Raw genomic sequence first — 23609 nt, 5'->3', positions numbered from 1 at the left:
GAATCGCTATTAAAGACTCGCAAAACGGGATGCATGTAGAAATCGCAATTTTTTTTGTGATTTCTACTGCTTCCTTATTTGCGATTTGCTAATTGCTAATCACAAATAAGGAATAGCTGTCCCATTCATTTCTATGGGCCTAAAGGCCCATAGGAATGAATGGGGAGTCATTCCTTATTTGCGATTAGCAAATAGCGAATCGCAAATAAGGAAGCGATTTCAAGGGTGCCAGGGTGTCCAAAGGACACCCTGTAGCACCCCTGAAATGGTAATGTATACTGGTGCTGCGCACACACATGTCCAAAGGACATGTGTGTGTGTAACATACAACTTAGAAAAATGCACTAAAGTGCATTTTTCTAAGTTTTCGCTATTTACCACGTAGTTAGACTTCGCGGTAAATAGCGGCCCCAGATTGCGAATTCGCAATTTTAAAATTGTTCATGAATTGCTTTTAAGGAATCTCAAATTGAGATTCCTTAAATGCAATTATTCGCAATTTACCGATTTCTAGAATTGCGATTTTTGCATTTGGGATGATGAATCCCAAATGCAAAAATAGCGCTCGCAAAGGGCCAGATTCTCAGAATCTGGCCCTTTGCGAGCCGATTTTGGCTTGATGAATCTGGCTGTAAGTCTGTTAATTTACATTTTTTGAATGAACAACATTGGGGTTTACAATCATGACAAACCAATGGAGATTAATTTCTCATAATGAATGATTTGGTTTAAATATAACTGGCTAGCATGGTAAACTCACATGCCATGTTACTAATGGTAATGAATGAGGAGACAAGAGTTTGCGGCTGCTGTTAATATTGTTTATTGATATGTATTAAGTGTATCTCTCGATATTTATTTATAATAGAGTTTTGCTTACTTGGGCGAATAATATTTAGATCAGTATATATGAATTTCAAGAAAGGTCTAGTGGTGAGAATTGAATGGAGTATGCTAGGAATTATAACACTGATTCCATCACATATGATCCAATCCAGGTTTTGAATCTAGCATTTGTACATTGTTAGAGTGCGAAATGTACACAGAAAGTGACGTAAGCTGGCAGGAACATTTAAAAGCAATGGAAAAATCCTGGAATTGGTTGTTGGGACAAATAACTAAATGCTGAGTGAATACGCTATGTTGGTAAGTGATCTAGGTTAAAGGGGACTTAACTGCTAGAGATCTACAGTTCCTAGTGAAACTTGTGGCAGGCTCTTGACTGTATATAATCTTGTATGGAGAGAGTTGGCTAACTGTGTTCCAGGCACACTCGTTTATTAATGTGGAATTTTAGGAATCTAAGGCTGCCTGGTTGCTCATTGTAATCTTTTTAGTTGCTTGTTACTCACAGTATGATTTTTGTTCTTAGGAAGGTGGAGACTTTTGATGGAGAGTGTTACTGAATGGAGATCGTGTCTTTGACTGGTGTTTAATTTAGATTCATGAACTGGAAGGTAAGATATTAGCTAGTAATTACCATACATAGATTAATATAGAATGTTGTGAATAATAGATGGTTGTGCCTTAGAATTACATTATATATTTTATGGGTGTATAACGAGTATCAACTGTGCAGGCAGATTAAGAATTGTATTTACTGATATGTTAGTAAGAGTTTTGACTCTGTGATCTTTAGGAACACATTTATTACTAAGCTTTATATAATTCATGTATTCAGAAATACATTTTTTGATGATAGCAATACTATTGAAATTAAAAATGTAATGTTGAATTGATCCAGCTATTCACCCTAGACAACATTATTATTAATGCCAGGGAACCATAATCCAATAATGATTGATTTTTGATGATTGTTGTATGTTAAAACTATGACTTTTCCAGAATAATTAAGGTCTTTAATCTTGAGTATAAATAGATTTTTGAATGTTGTAAAGTACCAATATGCGACCATGGGTTTGAACATGAGAAAATATTTTTCAATTCTGTTGTGGATTTTTTTATATTGAGTTTCAATGAGAACTAAATGTGTATGGTTTAACTTTATAAGTGCATTATGGTTAATCAATGTTTTTAAGGCAATTCTGGTTTTATAACAATTATAATATATTATTCATTGATGTATCTATATCTTGTTACAGCCCTGAAGAAGCGGTCACATCGCCGTGAAACACGTGTCGGCTGTGGCTAAACCGTTCAAGTTTTGAATAGCTGTGAAATCAATTCCAGACTTGGATAGATACAAAATATATCATGCAAAATGTGTTTAAACAAATATGATTGTAAGGCTGTTGCTTAACTTCACATGTTGTGAACGATTGTGCGACTTAATCTTTAGTTTTTGATTTATCAAAAAAATATGTTTGAAAAATCTGCCTAAACTAATTTGCATGATTGAAATTCCATGAAAACATTGACTGACATGAATTATAATTAAATATAATTGCATGTGCTGACGTGAATAAAAAACACATCAGTGTAGAAATTGTATAGTAATTATGATTATTTGTCACCCTACAAAAGTTTGTTGATCTGTCTTAGACCATGTTAAGGGGTACATGGCATGACACATGTATCTGAACAATCCCGTTTCTGAGCAATTGCATAACTAAAATGTAGTAATAGTGTTATAACCTGGGGACATTTCTAAGGCAGACCACAATACAGTCAACAACAGGTATGCTTTTGCAACTGTTTATTTTGTCAGTTTGACTTTTGAGAGCTTTGGCTGTCAAATATCATTCTGTCTTTATCTTTTTAATTAACAGGGCACCATTTGAAAAACATTAAAAATTCCAGACTGAATGGGGTTTTCTAAGTTCTTTCTGTTCTTTTTTTTGCACCATTTTTAGGTTTGACATTAGCCAAGGCTTTTACCAATGTATATACAATATACTTACTTATAGGCGCTTGCAGCCACCCCACTTCATCCATTGGAATGTTTTTGCGCCATTCCCTTTTCTCTCCCGTTCCCCTTCTGCACACTGCATTGGGCAGTGGGTCAGAAAAACTTCAGCCACTGAATAAATTAATTGTGAGTGCCGGAATTTTGCTCTTTCACAAGGAGTTTATTGCATGAAAAGTAGTTCCCTTGAGTGGCAGTGCTTGTTTAGCATGGCTCACCAGCTTCTTTTTTGCTCTGTCCCTCTCTCCAACAGCCAGCTACTCTCCTATGCTTACAGAGGGATCTTTATTATGTATGTCCGAATGAGGTCGCACACTGCTCGTCCCATCAGCGTGTGACCCCGGAGCATGATGGTCGATGTAGTCGGTATCAGCGGGTGCGCTTCTACCCGAGTGTTGAGTCTTGAGGGTGTTCACTGGTGTGCTTGCCATCCCTGGACACGTGTTTCGCGTTCATTAAGGCTCATCAGCAGGGATTAGGCGTGTGCACGGGGTTGCTGCGTGGGCTGCCGAAAATAATCGTAGGTCCAGATACCTCTTAAGGCGCGCAGGTGAGTTGTCTCGAGGTCGTCACCTCTTTATTATGTGTCTCATTATCCCTCCTCCTGTCCGCCACATCATTCTCACCCTACCTTCTAATCTGCTTTGCCCTGCCCACACCCGGCAGCTTCTCCAAACAATTGTATAGGTACTTACTGCACAGAGAAAGAAATAGGGTGATCAGGCACCCTGGATTTGCTGGGAAACTCCTGTTTTTTTACTGTCTGTCCTGGCAAAATTTACTCCAATTAACCTGCATCCATTGACACTGGAAGTAGGGGTGCAGGGGTTGCTGCAGCACCCCCCCAGATAACCACGCTGGAGTTCCACAGGTGAATGAACATTAAAGATGACTTTAAATGTTGTTTTTCTTTTGCCACGTTTGCTGTGTGTTCAAAGACAGAGGTCAAATGTTAGTCTAGTATTCTGAAAAATTGTTGCATATTCTTTTAACATGGAGACTGGTGTTTAGTTATCTTTCTCTTACTGCAAAGAGTGAGGATTTTGTAAAGTGAACTATGTGACAATCTTGTTTACCTTAAAGGAAAGACTTTTGGATGTTGTTTTCTTCTAACACACAGTAAAGATTAAATACCTATAAATGAACTATACACATTTAAAAAAACAAATAAACATGAAAACACAAATGAAGTACTTTTTCTCTAATTCTGAAGTGTGATGGAAACAAAGATTTTCTTAGGTTCAAAACAAAACAAGACTTCACTTGGTGATGTGCGAATGAAACTATTCACTGAAACCCAGTTTTTACTCATTATGGATTGTGTGTTATATAGTTAGAACAGTAAAACTGTATGCCAGTGCATATTTAGTGATCACTTCAATGGAAAATGTGCTGTCTGTAAATGACAGTGTGCTACCAAACAAACCTTTAGTAATATATCCGTGACAGTGTGCTTCTAAATGCAACACCAGCAACATACTACACCCCTACCACACTCCTGCTGAGTGGGTGTAGCTCATTTACAACACGTGTTCTTTGTGTGATGTTTGGATTTTTCCGACTTGTTAAGGTTTCTGTGATGTAACATTGATGGCAGCACCCTCAGTCTGACATCATTTCCAGCACCACTGTCTACTATGGCCACAGGAGTTCTTACAGCACTGCAAGCTTTCTGTTAGTTCTTTCTGCAGATGCGTGGACATGGGTAGGTTGTAAGGAGGCAGCACCCGCACTCATTTCCCGGCTACTCGCGGGCGTCCATTATTCTGACCACGTAGGATCACTACACGCAGTGCTTGGTATCATTCAGGAGTGGCTTCCACCGAGTAGCTGTGACCATTATGAGGGTCTCATTCAGGAGTGGCTTCCACCGAGTAGCTGTGACCATTATGAGGGTATACAGGTTTCTACCCCGCCCTGATTGAGATAAGAGGGTCATTTTTACACTCACTATTTCACGTGCACTTTATTTTTACTTGATGGTCCTGACGAAGCGCTAACGACTTATTGGCAACGGAAGCGCGAAACATGTTGACCTTGACAATTGACACCTAGGCAGAATAGGCCTCTTGGGTCAATAATTTCTAGCAGTATTGACTGCCAAGGGTATACTTGTGAATCTTATCGCTGCATGTTTACCCTTGCATTATTTTTAAATTACAACACTGGCACGAATTTTTATTACCCTCCTTTTGACCCACTCCCCGCACACCCGCATGCACCATCCAGCATTCCTCTAAAAATATCTCCGACACAGTGACCCTTTGGGGGACCCGTAGGGAATTGCAGCGCCGGCCCTACGAGGAGCAAACCCCCGATGATGAAGCATGACACTCTTCGAGTTGTGTGAGGGCAACAGAGGAAACAAAGTGTCTTTCCCTCTCACAGTTTTGGGTCTTCTATTCCTAGGAATCACTTTTTCTTTTTCTTCTATCTTTTTAAAGTATTGGTGACTTTTTGCACCACGATGCATGGGTGACTTTTTGCACCCTGGCATAGGAACGTTGTCCTCTTTTGTTAAATAAAAAAGTTCTTTCTGATTCCCTCAGCTGCAGGAGTCAGACTCCAAGCAGCAAAATCCACTGAAGCACCTGCAGGGGCCCTGTGATTACCTCATTGTGCACACACTGATTGACCGAGCAATGCAAATGCTCACTTTTGTAAATGCAGAGTGCACCATTCAGTCCCGCTGCCTGCCACCCGCAGAAGTCAAAGAAGAAGTTATGTCCATGCTGCTTCATAGCTTCTGAAGACAAGACAGTCATAGTAATCACTGCATTAGGCCTGACGGGTGGAGGGCAGACAATGGCAGTTAGTAAAAGAACAAATACTTACTTAGGACAAAGTCCTGGAACTGGGGAAAATACTTTTTTAGATGTGTTTGTTTAATTTTGTGCAAAAAAATGCACAAGTAACTTTAAAACATATTCTTGCGGTCGATAATGCATGGTTCTTCCTCATTAAAACAAAAATAGTTATCCTTCTGAGACCTACGGAATCAATGCAGAATCTTCGTAGAACAAGATGTTACTCCCCAAAGGGAGGTACTGAGAAACATGGAACTAGAGTAACTGTTAGACACAGTACTGTAGTAGAGGTTGGTGAGCCAACAAATTAATAGGGAGGGCTGGGTCTATCTTGGCTTTAAGAGCCTTTCGTTGCGGTAAGAGACCGGACACAAACTGAGCCATGGGATAATATGGCATGGAAATTGTCCAACAAATATTATGTAAAAATATGATGTAGTGTCTTCCAAATTCTAAAAAGTATATTTGTTTATCGAGGATTTCTCTTTAGAGTATCAGAATATATCACTGCGTTGAAAAACATTTAACTAAAGTTATAGTTTTTAAACATGAATTGTGAAACAATCAAACTCCCACTGACCACCCCTATGATAATACCATTAGTGAACTAAGAGGTAAATCTGCTATCATGTGCACCCTATATGCGGACTATATTCTTATTTTACACAAATGAACATTATAGTCCATTAAGTGAAACACAAGAGAGATGTTTGTACAGCAGACATTCCTACATAATTCAAGGTCTTCTCATAAGTAATATTACAAAAATATGAGGAACAATAACATAAAATAATTTCCAAGGATCACACAATTTGGTTAAGTGGCTAAGCCAAGATTGATCCCAGGGTTTCTGGTTTCCCGTTGCGTAATTCAGCCACTAGATTGGTGCTATCCCTTTCTCATTCCTGGTTTTTTATTTGGGTGGGGGGGTTTGCAAGCTTTACTTAATACGTAAGAATATATAACAACGATTTTTAAGAACAATACTTGTGACAGTATCATAAAAGTGTAATAAATAATGGGAATCGCAAATACAATGTATATGTAACTGCAATTAATAATATCAAGAACTACTTTTAAGAAGGATGGTGGATGCAGAGTGAGTAGACATCTCATAATATCGCATTTTGGCTACAAGTAAGTCCATTAGGGTATGTTTGTATTTTGATGAATAGTATAACAGTTCAATCTGTGTAATAGAAGCATGTTCTTCGGTGAATGTCTGGTTTTTCTGGGAGACGTAATCTATTATAAAACCACATGCAGTAGCGTTAAATGTGTCCCATATCATTGAAACTGTGCGGTTAGGATCAACATGTATGTGAAAAAACTGAAACAAAGGAAGTGAAAGAAGAAGAAAGCTCAACATTGTTTAACAAGAAATTATTAAATGTCCATCTCCCCAAAGACAGTTGAACAAGAATTAGATCTAGATTAGTAATAATTGGAGCATGATCTGAAAACAGAATGGACCCAATCTCAGCGCCCATGATTTGTTGAGACAATTGTTTACCTACAAATATATGATCTAATCGAGATAGTGTTCTATGTGCTGGGAATAGAAAGTAAATTCTCAGGAATTAGGATGACATAGCCTCCAGGAGTCAGTTAAAGCTCTTAGAGAAACAGTAAAATACAATTGTTTATGTACTTTATGAGGACGGAATCTTACTGGGTCTGGTGGCTTAGTGGACTAGTGCATCCCCTGTAAGAACCTGTGTTTGACCACACGGTCTCAGGTTCAAATTATGGTAGGTCCACTCAGCCTTTCATTCTTCTGATGTCGATAAAATGGGTACCATTGAGTTAGGTAACAATAAGCATCTGTTATTCAGCACCGGGATACCCGCTGTGGTGAAGGTTCACTGTAGAAATACACGTGTTATGTTATGTTACCCATGATCGGCGATCTAGAAACGGGTCCATAATCTGATTGTAATCACCTCCCAATAGAAAGTAGTAATCATCATATTGAACACCTTTTCCTTAAATTAGGACATGAATTAAAATTATTTTGGGGAGGACCATATACATTTAGGACTGTCAAAGGGATTTTGTTAATTTTTTTTTTTTAAATCCATCTACTGTCATCATTAATTTCATGTGAAATAATAGTACAGTCTAGTTTTTTGTTATATAAAATAACAACGCCATTCATCTTATTTAGTGCAGGGGAGACAAGAACTGTATCAAACTAACAATACTTCAATTTCAATGCTTCAAGTTCAGTGAGATGAGTTTTTTGCAATAAAACCAAATCCAGATTTAAATGATTTAGATGTGATATGATCCTCTGTCTTTCTATAGGATTAGTAACACCTGTAACATTCAATGAAATAACTCTAAGTTATAAGAACACCAAGGCATATAAAACATGTGTGGTCTTCAAAATGAAAAAAATAAGTTAAATAGATACTAAAGAAAAAAATAAAAACAATTTGAATGTTGAAAAATGGGGAACAACGAAGAAGAAGGGGGGAAGAAAAGGGGAAAGAGGGATTAAAAAGAAGAGGAAGGGGGAAATGAGATAAAAGAGACAGTACATGTCAAACATGTGATGACTGAAAAGGATGGGCCTTAATGAGAAGAAAAAGAGAGGGTGGGTGGTGACAACAGAAAATGAAAACGGCACAACTGGGGTGCAAATTGCACCAACACCAAAAGAGCAACACATATTTATGTTGGAACAAGGACTGTACTCAAAAGGAAGGCCTGTAAAGAGAAAACAATGGGTTTAAGACATGAACAAAGCAGCTACAACTCTTGAGAAAACATGAAAAAGAGCTGTTTAACAACATCGACAGGGGGAAAAATAATTATGTGAGATTAATTAAACAGAAAATCCAGGCCCCCTAGCCGGTCCCAAAGTATCCATGACTTCATTAGTATGGCTTTGAATAAACTTCTGAGGTTCCTGAGGGTCATAATATATAATAGTTTTGTCTTTTTAGGTGACTTTGAAGATACAAGGGTGAAGCAATCTATAACATATCCCTAAATTACGAAGTGATGGATGAAGATCTAGGAATTGATTTCGTCTGTCAGCGGTAACTCTGGCGACATCTTGTGTGAGAAAAATGTTTGTTCCCAACCATAGCAGCTGTTTCTTACCTTTTGCTGTATTCAAGACCTTGAGAAGTTCCGTGAATTCCAAAAACAAAAGAATAATGCCTCTGGGTTTAGAAGAAGATGTAGATTAATTAATCCGTTGACCAAGCCAGTTTGCTCTTTAAATATTCAACAAAATCAAAGGTGAAAAAATAAAGAAGTTGAGGTAAAAAGGAGGCAAATAATGAAACAGGATCCTTGCTTTCAATCTCCTCTGGAAGGCCATAAATGCTATGTTGTTACACATGTTTCTATTTTCCAAGTCCTCTGATTGCTTCTTCAGCCAGGTAACCTCCTTTTCCAGAAGAGTAATTGTGCGTACCTCATCTTGAATATCGCTGACCCTTTGTTAGACCTCAGTGACCCTTCATTCAGTGATAGGCCATTTGTCGTCTAGACTTGGATATGCTAATTATTTTCCTCAACAAAAAGGCCCTTGTTTCTTCAAGCAGAAGTTCCATAGAACTAGGGGCGGAGATTTGTCTGGTGAGGGAGGGTCATGCTTGAGTCTTTTATTCAAAGGGACATTGTGAGGTTTCAAAGGAGAAGGAGCAGCCGCAACAGGTTTTGGAATAGAAGAGGGCATGATCTCACAAGGAGTAGAATGAGCGGCCTTGGAAGACGGATAAGATAATGAGTAGTAGGGCCCAGATGAGATAGACATAATTTTATTTTTAAGCTTCTTTATCCGACCCATTCATTAAATGCAGGCACTGGAAGTGGAAAAGTGTAAAAAAACATCCAGAGGAATTGATATGTCATGAAGCAATTTCAAAATAAAAATAGAAAAATTAGAGTCTCAGAAGATGTAGAATCATTTCATCACAGAGAAATATGGCTCTCTTTGAGATCCCTGAAGAGAGAACCTTGACACATATTATGTTAAAAGCAATTAGTTATGGCCGCTGTGGCTGGCACTTGCCTCAGAAGTGAACGCCATCATAAAAGAAGATGTAGAGACAGCATTGGTGGGGAAACAGAGGGCGATTCTCACCTCAGTACATCTAGGACCACTCAGCGGGGCACAGGAATCCTCTTGTATCCGAAAGGCGGCGCTGACATAGAGAATAATTGTGATGCAGCACAACACAGAGCTCTTCCTCAAGCATCCATCTCCAGTGGCAGCCAAGCCACGCCTTCTCGGTCCTGTTTGACATCAAGGTTTGATGCTTTGTCTTTCATTCTTGTTGCATGAGGTTAGAGCTTGGGCAGCAGGCCAAAGCTGGATGAAAGCTCAGTTCATTTTGGGCTTGAGGGCTCAAGAGGATATAGAACTGAACCAAATCCTGGCATCTGGCTTGAGCCTTCAGTGACTCACCCAACTCTGTACTTTATTCTCAGTTTCAGTTTATTTATTTATGATATCGGAACTCAAACGAGATCCACATAAAAAATAAAACAGTACATTCCAACAATTCAAATACAGAAATATTACATAAAAAAAGGGTATTAAAAAGTACAAGAATAGAACTCAACCACAGTATCACCACCTAATATAAATTCAAAAAACATTTAAAAAATTTATACAATTTAAAACAAAACATTTCATTAGGGGGGTTGTTCATAGCAACTATGAAATCAGCGGCAGACAAAATATTCAATTGAAGACAAATTAATCTTAGGTGCCTTCGCCTATGCGACATTAATGCCGGGCAAACAAATACGACATGGAGCAAATCCTGATCTTTCATATGACAGAGATCACAGACAGCTGAAGAACCGTACCATTTAGATAAGAGTAATTTCAGAGGAAGTAGATCCTGTCTTAGTAAGAATAGTAGCCGCCTGATACCATGAGGAATATTCCAGTGAACATATGGTTGCGCAGACCTTACCAAACATGAGTTGATAACAGGAGTAAGACCTTTTTTTCTGAATACGAGACTCTCTGTCCAATCTCCACCCTAGGTCCCAAAAGGTGGATTTCAAAAGGGTTTTTAGCTGAAATTGTGATAGAGAAAATAAGACAGCTTTATCTAATCGTAGTTGGTTCACAGCATATCTAAAAAAAATTAGAATTAAAGAATAATCATTGAGATTTCCCAGCAGCTCGATTTTAATGAGATGTCTTAACGTGCCCGGCTCGCCTTTTGACAGATTAAAGACCCAGCGCACACTCCCCGCTAAGCCTTGGACCCAACTGCTACGTACACCAAATTCCTGTCTAAGAGCAGCGGTAGAACTAGCTGTATTGACAGATAAAAGGCTACGTAAGATTTTTCCTTCAGTAGAGTTCAGGAAGCTCCAATTTTTTATATCAATTAACTCCAATCCATAGAGTAATGAAGCGGGAATTTTTGCTCGATATACATCCAATAATATTGAGAAATGCCTTCTACCAGTAGCTTTATATAAAGACAACAAACTCTTTCCCTGGACAATAGCTTTACGAATGTTATTAGCTATATGAGTTTTTTCACTTAAATTACTCATAACAATTTTGCCAAGAAAAGGATAGGATTTCACTGTTTCCAGTTTTTGGCCCCCCACATTCCCAAAAAAGTTCGCATATTTAAAATTCTTCTTGCCCGAGAAACACATCACTTTACTTTTTCCAATATTTATCAACAAGTGATGTTTTCCTACGTACATATGTAAGGCATGCAGGCGATTATTTAGTCCCCTTGGCGTTAAGTCGAGAACCAGAATGTCGTCAGCATACATTAAACAAATAATAGGAGACCCCCCCAAAGTTGGAGCTATACCTGTGCTTTCAGACAGAGTCTGGGGTAAATCAGCAATATAAAGGGAAAAAAGCAAAGGAGCCAATAGGCAACCCTGCTTTAACCCATTACATGTGGGAATCGTTCTTGATAATCCTCTTTCTCCACCCAGCAAAACTCTGCACCAGGTATCTGAATGTAGGGCACGTACTAATCTAATAAGAGGAGATGGCATCCCTAGATCGAATAATTTCTCCCACAGCAATGTTCTATCCACCTTATCGAAGGCTGTGGAGAAATCGATGAAGGCGCCATAAACTCGCCCTCCACATACCCTAACGTATTTCTCCGTTATGACCTGGAGAGCAGTCAAATTATCAAGGGTACCGTGCCTTTGCCTGAAACCAGTTTGTTCAAACGGTAAAATTTCAGCCATAGCCACCCATTCATTAATTAACTTGAGAAGGCATTTTGCAAATACCTTACCGATGGCATCTAGTAAAGTAATTTGACGATAATTTTGAGGTAGGTCTCTAGCCCCTTTTTTATAGAGAGGGACTAGTATGCTCCCTTTCCAAGAAGTAGGTACAGTTCCGCTAGAGAAGCAAAATTTGAACACTGGATAAAGGATTTTGCTCCATAATTCACTCTGTTGTTTTAGGACAGAAATCGGGATCTCATCCGGACCCATCGCGCCAGAAGAGCGCATGCCCCTAATAGCTAGCTCAATATCTTTTTCAGAAGGTGAGACAATAGGAAAATTATCCACATAAGGGAGATCCTTGTCCAGTACTTTATTCTCATTATCAGTGCCTGAAATAAGCATTGTTACTCCTGCCAGTGGGAAACTTGTTTTGTGTGTAAGGATATCTGTTAGAAATTGGATTTCTGGTTGGCAGAAGTATGCGCCCTGTCCAAGCATGAACCACAATCCTAGTCAGGGTAAGTCAGATACACTCCCCATAATTAACTTGTGCTGCTCCTCTCGTAGGTTGGTTCAGAGCAGTCAGACTTAACTTAAGAGGCAATGTGTAAAGTATTTGTGCACACTTAAAACAGTAAAACAGTGAAAGCATGGTACAAAAAGACAACACACTTAGTTAGAACAATAGAGCATAATTTAATGACCAAAACAAGACCAACGCGACAAAAAATCCAACAAGTAGAAACTGAGTTAAGAATTTTTAAAGAATATTCAGAAATATAGTGCTTAAAAGCATAAAGCACCAACCGGAGCAATCTGGTCGCATAGGAAAAATCCAAAAGTTCAGGCCGACCGTGATGGAGCATGGGTAGGGTACATGGACCAACGTTGTCCGGCTGCAAAGTACCCTGGTAGCGCCGTCGACAGAGCCAAAATGCATTGAGCAGGAGGGGATGCGTTGGCTCCAAAGTACAGGATTCATAGGTGATACGTCACCATCATGCTGCGCTATCAGGGATGCGTCGCCTAATCCTTCTGTTGTAGGTAGCGCATTGTTGTAGAACTGCGCAGCCGGCTATGCGATATTTTTGAAGCAGCAATGCTCCGGCGTCGTGGGAGATGTGTCGATTCTGAACACCGCAATTACGGCGATGGATAGATTTTACCAGTTGAGGCACTTGCACTTACTCCCTAGAACCCAGGATTGGATTGGCACCACTTGGCAGGGCAGGACTTTCAGATGGCAGAGTCCATGTGCTGTTGAAGAGTGGGGTGAAGTTTTTGATGTCCCCGAGCCTTTCAACAGGAGGCAAGCAGACAAGCCCTTTGAGCAAATGTAACAGGGATGCAGGTCCAGTCCTTCTCACTCCCAGGCAAGAGGGCAGCAGGCAGTAGGTCAGCTCAGTAGAGCAGGAGTCCAACAGCTTGTCAATTCTTTCAGCAGCACAGCAGTCCTTCTTCCTGGCAAAATATCCACAGGTTCAGACACCCTCACAACCGCCGAACATCTTCACTTCCAGATACACACCGACCCCAAGACCACTCTCAGAGGCACCCACATCTACAGACCCCCAGGACCCCGCACACAATTCAGTGAAGACATTGCAGACTTTATCAGCCCGCACGCCCTCCCCTCCGCCGACTACATCCTCCTAGGGGACCTCAACTTCCACCTGGAGAGCAACAACGACAACAACACCACCACCCTGCTGGCCAACCTCGCCAACCTCGGACTCAAGCAACTGGTGAACACCCCCACTCACTATGCCGGACACACGCTTGACCCAGTCTTCTCCTCCAGCAAGTACATCTCCTTCAGCCACTCCACCGGACTCCACTGGACAGACCACAGCTGCGTACACTTCAGCTTCAGAAAGACCATGACTCACCACCCCCCGCAACAGGTTCCCTGCAGGAGCTGGAACAAGATCACCACCGACCAGCTCACCACATCACTGAGCCAGAACCCCCCCCGCCAGCTCAACGGACCCCAACCAAGCAGCCAACAACCTCACACAGTGGATCACCAACTGCGCTGACGACCTCGCACCTATGAAAAACCATGCCAGCAGGCCCGGCAGCAAGAAAGCCTCCTGGTTCAACGACAACCTCAAGAACTCCAAGAAGAACTGCCGCACCCTCGAGAAAGCCTGGCGAAAAAACCCGACTACAGACAACACGACCGCCCTCAAGCACGCCACCTGCAAACACTACCAGCTGATCCACACCACCAAGAAGACAGCATTCAAGGATCGTCTCGACAACAACACACACAACAGCAAGGAACTCTTCACCATCGTCAAAGAGCTTCCAACCCCAGCGCCGGAAACAACGACATCACGCCCTCACAAGACCTCTGCGACTCACTCGCCTCGTTCTTCCACAGCAAGATCTCCGACATACACAACAGCTTCGGAGCACAGACCACGCACCCAACCACCGAACTGACGCCCTCCACCACCACCCTCCGCGCCTGGACCCCAGTCAGCACTGACGACACCATCCACACGATGAACACCATCCACTCCGGATAACCAACCGACCCATGCCCCCACCACATCTTCAACAAGGCCGACTCCGTCATCGCACCCCAACTCCGGGACATCATCAACCGCTCCTTCAGCACCGCCACCTTCCTGGAGAGCTGGAAGCATGCCGAACTCAGCGCCCTCCTGAAGAAACCATCAGCAGACCCCACCGACCTCAAGAACTACCGCCCCATCTCGCTCCTCCCTTCTCCTGCCAAAGTCATCGAGAAGACCGTCAACAGACAGCTCGCCGCCTTCCTCGAGATGAACGGATCCCTCGAACACTCGCAGTCCGGCTTCCGAGCCAACCACAGCACCGAGACCGCCCTCATCGCAGCCACTGACGACATCCGAGCCCTGCTCGACAACGGGGAAACAGTGGCCCTCATCCTCCTGGACCTCTCCGCAGCATTCGATTCTGTCTGCCACCGCACCCTAGTACAGCGCCTCAGCGACATCGGCCAAATTCCAACTTTCTATAAGTAGCACTTTCAGAAATACAATTAAAAATCTTACTTCGCCATAAGTTAGGATTTTAAATTGGGATTCCAGAGACACCAAACTTGGGTGTACCATCTCCAATTGGAAATTACACTTATAACATTTAATAAGGTAACCCCAATGTTAACTTATGTGAGAAATAGGCCTTGTGGTAGTGAAAAACTAATTGAAACATGTTTCACTACCTGTACATGTAAAACTTAAAAGTTCAACTTTTTAAATACACTGGACCCTGCCCTTGGGGTTATCCAGGGCCTAACTTCGGAGTGACATGTGTATTATAAAGGAAAGCTTTGGCTTGGCAAGCGAGTTAACTTGTCAAGCTGACGTGGCAGTATAAAACTGCACATACAGGCTCTGCAATGGCAGGACTGAGACATCTTTAAAGGGCTACTGAAGTGGGTCACACAATCAGTGCTGCAAGCCTATAGTAGCATTTAATTTACAGGCTCTGGGCACTGGTAGTGCACTTTACCAGGGACTTATAAGTAAATTAAATATGCCACTTGTGGAGAAGCCAATGTTACCATGTTTTAAGTACAGATCACATGCACTTTAGCACTGGTTAGTAGTGGGAAAGTGCCCAGAGTCATAAAGCCAGCAAAAAATGAAGTCATCAAAACAGGTCAGAAGGCAAAATAAAAGTCAAGGGAAACCATGCCAAGGAAGCCAGATCTAACAATATCTTAGCTTGCACTGCTGCTGACCATCTGGTACCTGTGTTGTGTGTGAGGGGACCTTACACTGCTGCCAAATGCTGCACATTGTGTGTGTGTATACACAGACTTGGACTGATGTTGGAGGTGCTTTACATGTTATTTGCATGCATAGGAAGCTTGTATTGTTTGACCAAATTGATATGTGTTCTGTGGGTGTGAACGAAGTGTGTACTTTTCCTGCCTGGTGCTGTGCCTGTTTTGTGTGTGGAAATCTTGCTTATGTTTGAGTCAAGCTTGCGCTCGAACACCACAGTACTGTTCCTTACGCTTGTATCAATTCTGAAGTGCTGTTTATTCATTGTATCCAATGGAAGCTTTAAATGGTACACACACTGCACACTCGAGGAAGGGTTGGGCAGGGATGGTGCCCGTGCCTGCTCTGCTCACGCCCTTTTACCTTCAGTCCAAAATGTTTATGGTCACGACTCCTAGTCAATACCTTCAAGCGTCTAAATTGTGCAATAAAGCTCCACTGCTTTGGCATGTGTCATATAACTATGAAGATGGATAGAAAACAATTGTTAACGCGCATGATTCATTTTCTATTCACCGTTCTTGAATAGCGTTATCCGCCTGCTTGTTTGCTGATTGTTGATTGGAAACTGTGGCGAGGCCCCTTTCAACATGAGTTTATGTTTGTTCCCGTAATAATGAATGTACACTCCCCATTCAATAGGCAGAGCCAACCGCTGGTGTTTACCCAGACCTGTTCCGTTGGGCAAGATCCAGCAGGGAGGCGTGAGCCCCGGTGCGGGGCGGCAGGAGGCCGGGCACTATATACGGCGAGAGACCTGCACGCGGCTGCACACAGGTGGAGACTCGCGATCAGTTTCAACGCCAGGGAGCGAGGAGGGACAAGGGGGACCTATAATGACGTCTCTGCTGCAAGAGCAACTGTATGAAATTCAGCACCAGGCACCGTCTCCGAGCAAAGATTTATTCCACCTTATCATCACCAGGACACAGGTAAAAGAACTGCTACTGTCTTGATGTCGGACTGGGGTGGAAAGTAGACCCGGGCACCAATAGAAAACGGGGATCCGTTAGCGAATTAAACAGCCAGAAAGTGTCAAGAGACCCTGTATATGTGTTTTGCAAGGTGTGGGAGACTGCATGTATTTGCGCTTGCTGCAGGGTTGTTTTAAAATGGGGGTGAGAAATGGTTAAAAAAAACGGTCCTGCAGATAATAAAACAGGCCCAGCTCAGAACCAGCCAAATAACTTTCAGACCAGCCTATCGGGCCAGTCTGACATTGGGCGCCCCCACACCTCACCCGACTTTTTAAGCAAGAGGCATCTCCCATTTCTTCAATTATCATTTATTATGTTTTCGCTGTTGTTTTTCGGTATCATTTAAGCTGCCTGACTTCTATAGAGATTGCTTCTGCCTGGGAGCCGCCAAGAATATTCCCCAGGGAGTTAAACGCTCGCTTCTGACAAGGGAGATAGGATTACTTCCTGCGCACCGAGATATATCCGTAGTGGTGACTTGCTCTCAGACACTTTTTTTGCGCCACGTTACAATTGTGCATAACATTTGCCTGCGCTGCTCCGGGGTCTATGTTGTATGTAAACTGCCGGTAATAAGAATGAATGCCAATAGAGCTCTGCCTGTCATAGCTCAGCGGTGAATACACTGTGCACACCATTATATGTTAGAGTGCTCAGAAGTGTAAAAAAAAGTACAGTAGTGGTACACACACACTCATGAGCGCACACACACATACATAAGTAACTGTACTCTCTTAGGTTTACGCTTATGTTTGACATACATTTGCTTTTGTTTTGGAATTCTCAAAAAACAGTGTGGGTGTTACCTGAGAGGTTGCACCAGTCTCATCTTTCCAGGAGTACTCATATGCACACATATTTACACATGGGTAAATGGGGCAGGTGTACATTTAGGCATGTGTTAATTCATTTGCACTTTAAAACATATTTCTTCATAGGAAAAAAATATTTATCAACAGGGAAAACCCTTCCATTGCATACCACCAATTGTGTGGGTGTTTATCTCCATTCTCAAGCTAGGTGGGAACTTAAGGACTGATATAGATCTTGGTGGATGGGTTACTCCGTCACGATGGTGATGGATAGCCTGTCCTCCAAGGCTTACTCCATCACAACGGTGATGGATATCCTGCCCACCAAGGGTTGCTCCAGCACAATGGTGACGGATGTCCTGTCCGCCAAGGGTTACTCCATCACAACGGTGACGGATAGCCTGTCCTCCAAGGGTTACTCCATCACAACGGTGACGGATATCCTGTCCGCCAAGGGTTACTCCATCACAGCGGTGACGGATAGCCTGTCCTCCAAAGGTTACTCCATCACAACGGTGACGGATATCCTTTCTGCCAAGTTTTACTCCATCACAACGGTGACGGATATCCTGTCCACCAAGGGTTACTCCATCACAACGGTGACGGATATCCTGTCCGCCGAAATATAAATCCCATTACATCCTATGGGATTTAAATTTCGGTGGATGGGATATCAGTCACCATTGTGATGGAGTAACCCATCCACCAAGATCTAAATCAGGCCCATAGTCTTGTTCTTGTAATTTTCCAGCCTACATAGGATGGGAAAGTATTGTACTAAAGTATGTGAACAATCGTAGACTTACAAGTTTGTGGGTGTTCACCAACTTTCCAAGACATCTCGACCCTGGAGCACTTATTCCCCACCTCTGTCAGGAGATTTAATCACACATAAAATTACACTATACTTGTGAAATATGTCAGTTCTTCAGACAGAGCCTGTAAGAGTACCCAAAAGAATGTTATTTCTCTGCAGCAGCAATTCGTGTGTGTGTGTCTCTCTCTCATACTTCTTTCAGCACTGGTTCACCAGAGGATCATTGCTACGACATACATTTTTTTTTATGGAAAATAAAACAGTACAGTAGAGTATGTTAATTAAATTTCCTATAAAAGGCAATGGTTTGGAGAACAGCTAAGTTAAATCTTAATAAACGCAGAATGATTAATAAATCTTTCTTCAACTTTTCGTATTTATGTATGTCTCAAGCAGTTTGTTTTGCTTGAAGTCTTTGCATCCTGGTTGTGGAAGTCATGCCACTGAACATCTTGTTAAACTTCAATTTTTTGATAATTTGCAACCCTTGGAAAAGTGTGGACTGGTCATCCTGGTCACTGGGAAAATCAAGCAAGCTTGGGGCATTGCGGGCTACTTTCAATGCTGGATGAGCTGAAGGAACCTCGACTCACCAGTCCTGAAAGCGACCCATAAGGAACTTCCACAGACCTTTCTTATACACATTTTTTGACTTTGTTATGCTGAGAAATATTGCTCCTGGGTTCTGTTCCACAAGGAAAAAACCTATAAACGCTCCTTCTCAGGGATGGCACCCAGGATCTGGAATGCCCTCCCTCCAGAAACCAGACTTATCTCCTCCACGGCATCTTTAAAAAAAGAAGTAAAAGCGATCCTCATGGCTAAATTCACCTGAATATAAGCTATGGGACTCTCGAGACTCGTCATCTATCCTTTTACTACATGTCTGGACTGATCTACTATGTACCCTTTTACCTTACCTTACTTTGCTCTCCACTGATAACCTTCTGCTCCTATGTGCACAAAACCTTTGTTAATCACTCACTTGTTTTTCTTATCCCATGTATTTGTAAAGCGCTCTGATATCTGCAAGGATCTTGTTTGCGCTATATAAAACTTTCAAAATAAAAGAAAATAAATAAATAAATACTGGGTTATTATTTTATTATGAATTTTCCTCAGAACATCCTCATGGCTTTCTAGGTTTTAATCTTCGAAGATTAGAGGTAAACGCCACAGGAGACCGTCGAGCTCTGCTTAATGCACTTCCTTTCTTGAGTGGACTTTTAGTACTACATTTCTTTATGTTGCTTTTATGCATACAGTGCCACAACTCTGCCCACAACGGTTTTAGCAGTGGGTACATCTCACAGGCGTAGCCGGAATCCCTTGAGTCCGCAGTATCCGCTTTCTTACTTATGTTATTTAATACACGTCATACAATCGGTCCTTGTTTGTGTGTTGGTGTCCAAGATGCATCTTTGTTTAATTGCCTCGGGTATTTGGCATAGTGCCCACCACAGCCTTCCCAGCTGAATAAACATGGAAACTCTACCCTAGTGTTAGAGTACTATATATTCATCAGGATGTGAGGGGGCGCCGTGGATCACTTCTAGATAGGCAGGTTTAATTCAGCTACAATTTATGAAAAAACAGGCAAGAAAATAAATATCAAAATAAAACAACATATTTATTGATAGTTAAATTAAATTAATATTTAATTAAATACAATATGACAATTAGAAACAAGGCCTAAGAAGCATTGCCATATTCAACATGCACAAACACAACACACATACAGAAACAAGTGGATGCTATAGCTGAGATAACTCAGAGTTGACAGTTTGAGGCCGAACACAGTGGACCGTCTCCAAGACACACAGACCAAAAGGCAGTCCCCAGAGCTGTCTGTGATGGTGTTAGCGCTTTTATTTGTTCACGTTTGGGAGCCATAAAGTATTATCGGGGGGATCGAGTTCACATCTAAGCCTGTTCAATTGGTAGGTCAATACATTCAGTAAATGTGAAGCACATTTGGGCCCGCAAAAAAGACAGAGAATATTTATGTTTCAAACCATGAAGGTTTATTAAAAGAAAGTGGTTTACAGAAGGCAAAACTCAGTTTAGCATTAATTAATAATCAGAATGTGTATGCTTCGATTAATACTCAGTTCAAGTTAGATCAAAATCTTATAGGGACCAGCATGGGGGTCACCCCAAAAAGGGAAGGCAATGTAATGTCAGTGTCTCTCTTTGGGCGAGTGCTCTAAAATCTCCTGCTCTGCTCTATTCTGAATCTCAGTCTAAGGGCCTGATTTCGGGTTCGGCAGTACATAGGACCGTCAAACCCATGATTGCTGTCCGACCAGCCGCGGTGCGTCCATAGGGGCGTAGGGGCGTAGCCCCACTAAGCCTGGGACGCACCGCATACACAAATAAATATGATTGAAATCAGCGCTATTGAATTTAATCATTTTGTGCAGCGCTTATCTGGGTTGCGGGTCGGGACCCACCCGATTGAATAGGGAGTGGAGTGCGCAGGGGGTGGGGCTGGCTGGTCTGCTGAGCAACAGTCTGCAGAGTGCAGACGTCAGCAGGCCAGCAGCAGTACGGTGTGCGCATATGAAACTTAGGGCTGCACCTAGCCCGAGCATGCGCGCTGGCCAGAGATGCTCGCTGGGAATGAAGGGGCCGGGGGAGGGGTGCTGCTGTAGCCGGGCCCCGTGGTATGGAAGGCGCCAGGGCGAGGAGTCAGTGTGCCCCCCTAGCCAATCCTGGCGCTGCATGCAGCGCCAGGATTGACTGGTGGCACACTGGCTCAGGCTCAGCACTGCATGGCCAATCACTGTGTGACTTCATTGTGAAGCCATGCAGTGATTGGCCATTCTGGCATGTCCCAATCCATCCCAACTTCATTTTTGAAACGTTAACTGACGGGGCCTCATCCTTCACGCACCACTAAAAGCGGCCCTTTTATTGTGTGTCTGAGGGTGGTAGCAGGTTGTGACGTGTTCCAGAATATTCCGGGCGCACTGGGAGTGATGTCTGCACAGTGTCTCTGTCTGGTGGTTGCACCAGAGTAACACGATTCCGTCCAGGGCTGATTCCGTCACCCGTCTGTCTGTAGTCTGCCGGCTTCCATGGCGGAGGGAGTACTGTATCTATGAGGAGTGAGTGTGAGGTGAACAAGGTCAATGCGCCTGGAGGCACTAGGAGCACGGGGAGGCTCTGGAGGGAACTGGAAGGCTCTGCTGGAAGGAACTCTCCGAGCATTTGTTCCTCGTTAAAGCCTGAAGATACGAAGATTGGACGGTCTCAAAAACTCTTTTTTAAGTGGGTGTGAAAATTAGCAGCAGAATCCGCGTAGATGGAAAGCTGACACTACTGTACGGGAGACATGGGTTACAACTGTCTACGCCTACTGTCACTGACAACAGCTGAGGAGACCTTACAACAGTCGCCTCGCCATGACGTTCAGGCTGCAGCCGAATGTAGGGGGGGGAAAAGTCCACACCGACACCCTGCAGAATGTGTACCGATGTGGAAAGCTGGGGGCAGATGCTGGACACAGCTCCTGCTCGTCGTCAATGAAAAGAAGGAGGTCCAGGCACCATTGGTAAGGTAATGAGTTTTATTTTCATAAGGATGCACCAGTACATCACATTGCTCGTCTCCCATCTCCCTGCACTCCAGTCCCAACCCCCCGTCCTAGAATTCCCTCAACCCCGACATTCCACCCGGTCACCTGGTTATGCCCGGGTGCTGGGCCTTACCAACAGTCAAAGTCGCTGTAGGGCCATGCTTGCCTATCTGCCTCAGTCTGCATGTTGCACTTCCAGAGCCCTTCCAAACTGTGTCAATAGTCAGATATGCAGATTGCCATGTGTCTCCTCTATCACACTGACAAGAAGAGACAGATACACCTTTTCTACCTATTCAATGAGATAGGTACATCTTTTCTATCTGTTCAATACTGCTGCAGGCATCAACGACAGGTAATATTGTGCGCACTTGTGCTTTTCTGGGTCATCTGGAGCTGGCTTCAGGGCACAACTGCCCTAATGTGGTGACAAGAGAGAATGAAGCATGGTAAGAAGAAGAAGCACGGGCTGAGGGCACACTTGAGTGAAAGATGAAATATTGAAGTGAGTGAGGACGAAGGAAGTGGGAGACAAATTGAGCACTAAAGGCAGATTTAGGAAGAGAGAGAAAGCTACTGACTCAAACAAACAGAACTTTAAAGTCTTACATGTACCTATCTAGTATCACCTCTCTAGTTACTCAGCAAGTAGATGTAGGAAGAGGCGGTTTCCATCGAAGCAGACCCCTTTGGTTGGTATAGGTATAGTTAGCTCCAAATAAAACATGCTCCTACTGGGGTGCACAGTCCATGCAAGTGTTGAGGCTGGAAGAAGAGTGAAAGCAAGGAAAGTGTGCACCTCCCTTGGACCACATGTTGGGCAGACATGGCCCTGAGGCTGAGGGAAAAGGGCATGTGATACAGTGTACTGCTGCTTCTGCTGCATGTTGAAGTAGTGCATGTTTCTGCAGTGTACTGCGGCTGGGGGTTACAAAACTCTTCCAGTGCACTTAAGCTCAAAATAAATGAAAGCAGCACACACCTGATATAGCTGGGGATGAAAGCAAGTCATATGTGCTGCAGTAGAGTGTAGGGCAGTATCTGTTCCAGACATGGCATGCTCCTGCATTGCAAAGGTACTATGATGAGACTAAATGCAGTTCATATGTCTGCAGTAAACAAGTGTAAAGCAGGGCCTGAAGACTGAACTGCTTTGGTACCAGTGGCATAGTGAGCACAGGATCCAGGTCGAGTCATATCCATTGCTCTTAGGGTATCACACTGAAGTCAAAAAAACAGAGCTGGGTGGTACGTTTGAATGAATCTCAGTCACTAGTATTTACCCCGGCCGAACCTCATCCCATATTATTTTGATTGCCAGTAGTTAGACTAGTTACAAGAATTCCTCCCATCTTCTTTTGTGTGATGATGAAACACCCTAATTGACCAAGGATCTGATTGATCTGGAGATCCGCATTCCTCCCACAGGGCTTGATGAACAAATGAAGTCCTAGCAGCACAGACAGGCTGTGTGCATGTGTAACTCAACTTCTGGTTTATAGGGGCGCAGAAGGCACCCTCAAAGGTTAGTACATTTCATGTCATGAAGCACATTATGCGTAGTGTTATTTGCGGTTCACCTGTAGGCTGTTCCACTATTGACTCAACAGCGCGTTCATCACAAGTCCAAGTCCTGCACATCTGTCTTCTTGTTATTACTCTGTTGTTGTTTTCTAAAGGACAGGGTTGTTTCAAGGCAAAACAAAACCATCTGCTGTTTCTTGGCTATCTCTTCTGTTAATGGTGGATGTTTTTCTGTAATTAATGAAGACC

General features: G+C 42.7%; 1 protein-coding gene across 1 annotated transcript in view; it reads left to right on the top strand.

Moving 5' to 3' along the window:
- Window positions 1–16437: 16437 nt before the first annotated feature.
- The window catches only part of LOC144773083 (F-box only protein 36-like), a 337880-nt gene continuing 330708 nt past the window's right edge, over window positions 16438–23609 (top strand). The window contains exon 1 of the mRNA XM_078657882.1: window positions 16438–16582. Within this exon, the coding sequence (XP_078514008.1) occupies window positions 16487–16582 (96 nt within the window). The 5' untranslated portion in view covers window positions 16438–16486. The remainder of the gene's footprint in view (window positions 16583–23609) is intronic.

This window comes from Lissotriton helveticus, chromosome 8, assembly GCF_964261635.1.
Source record: "Lissotriton helveticus chromosome 8, aLisHel1.1, whole genome shotgun sequence".
NCBI classification, from domain to species: domain Eukaryota; kingdom Metazoa; phylum Chordata; class Amphibia; order Caudata; family Salamandridae; genus Lissotriton; species Lissotriton helveticus.
This window is presented reverse-complemented; position numbering and strand designations above follow the sequence as displayed.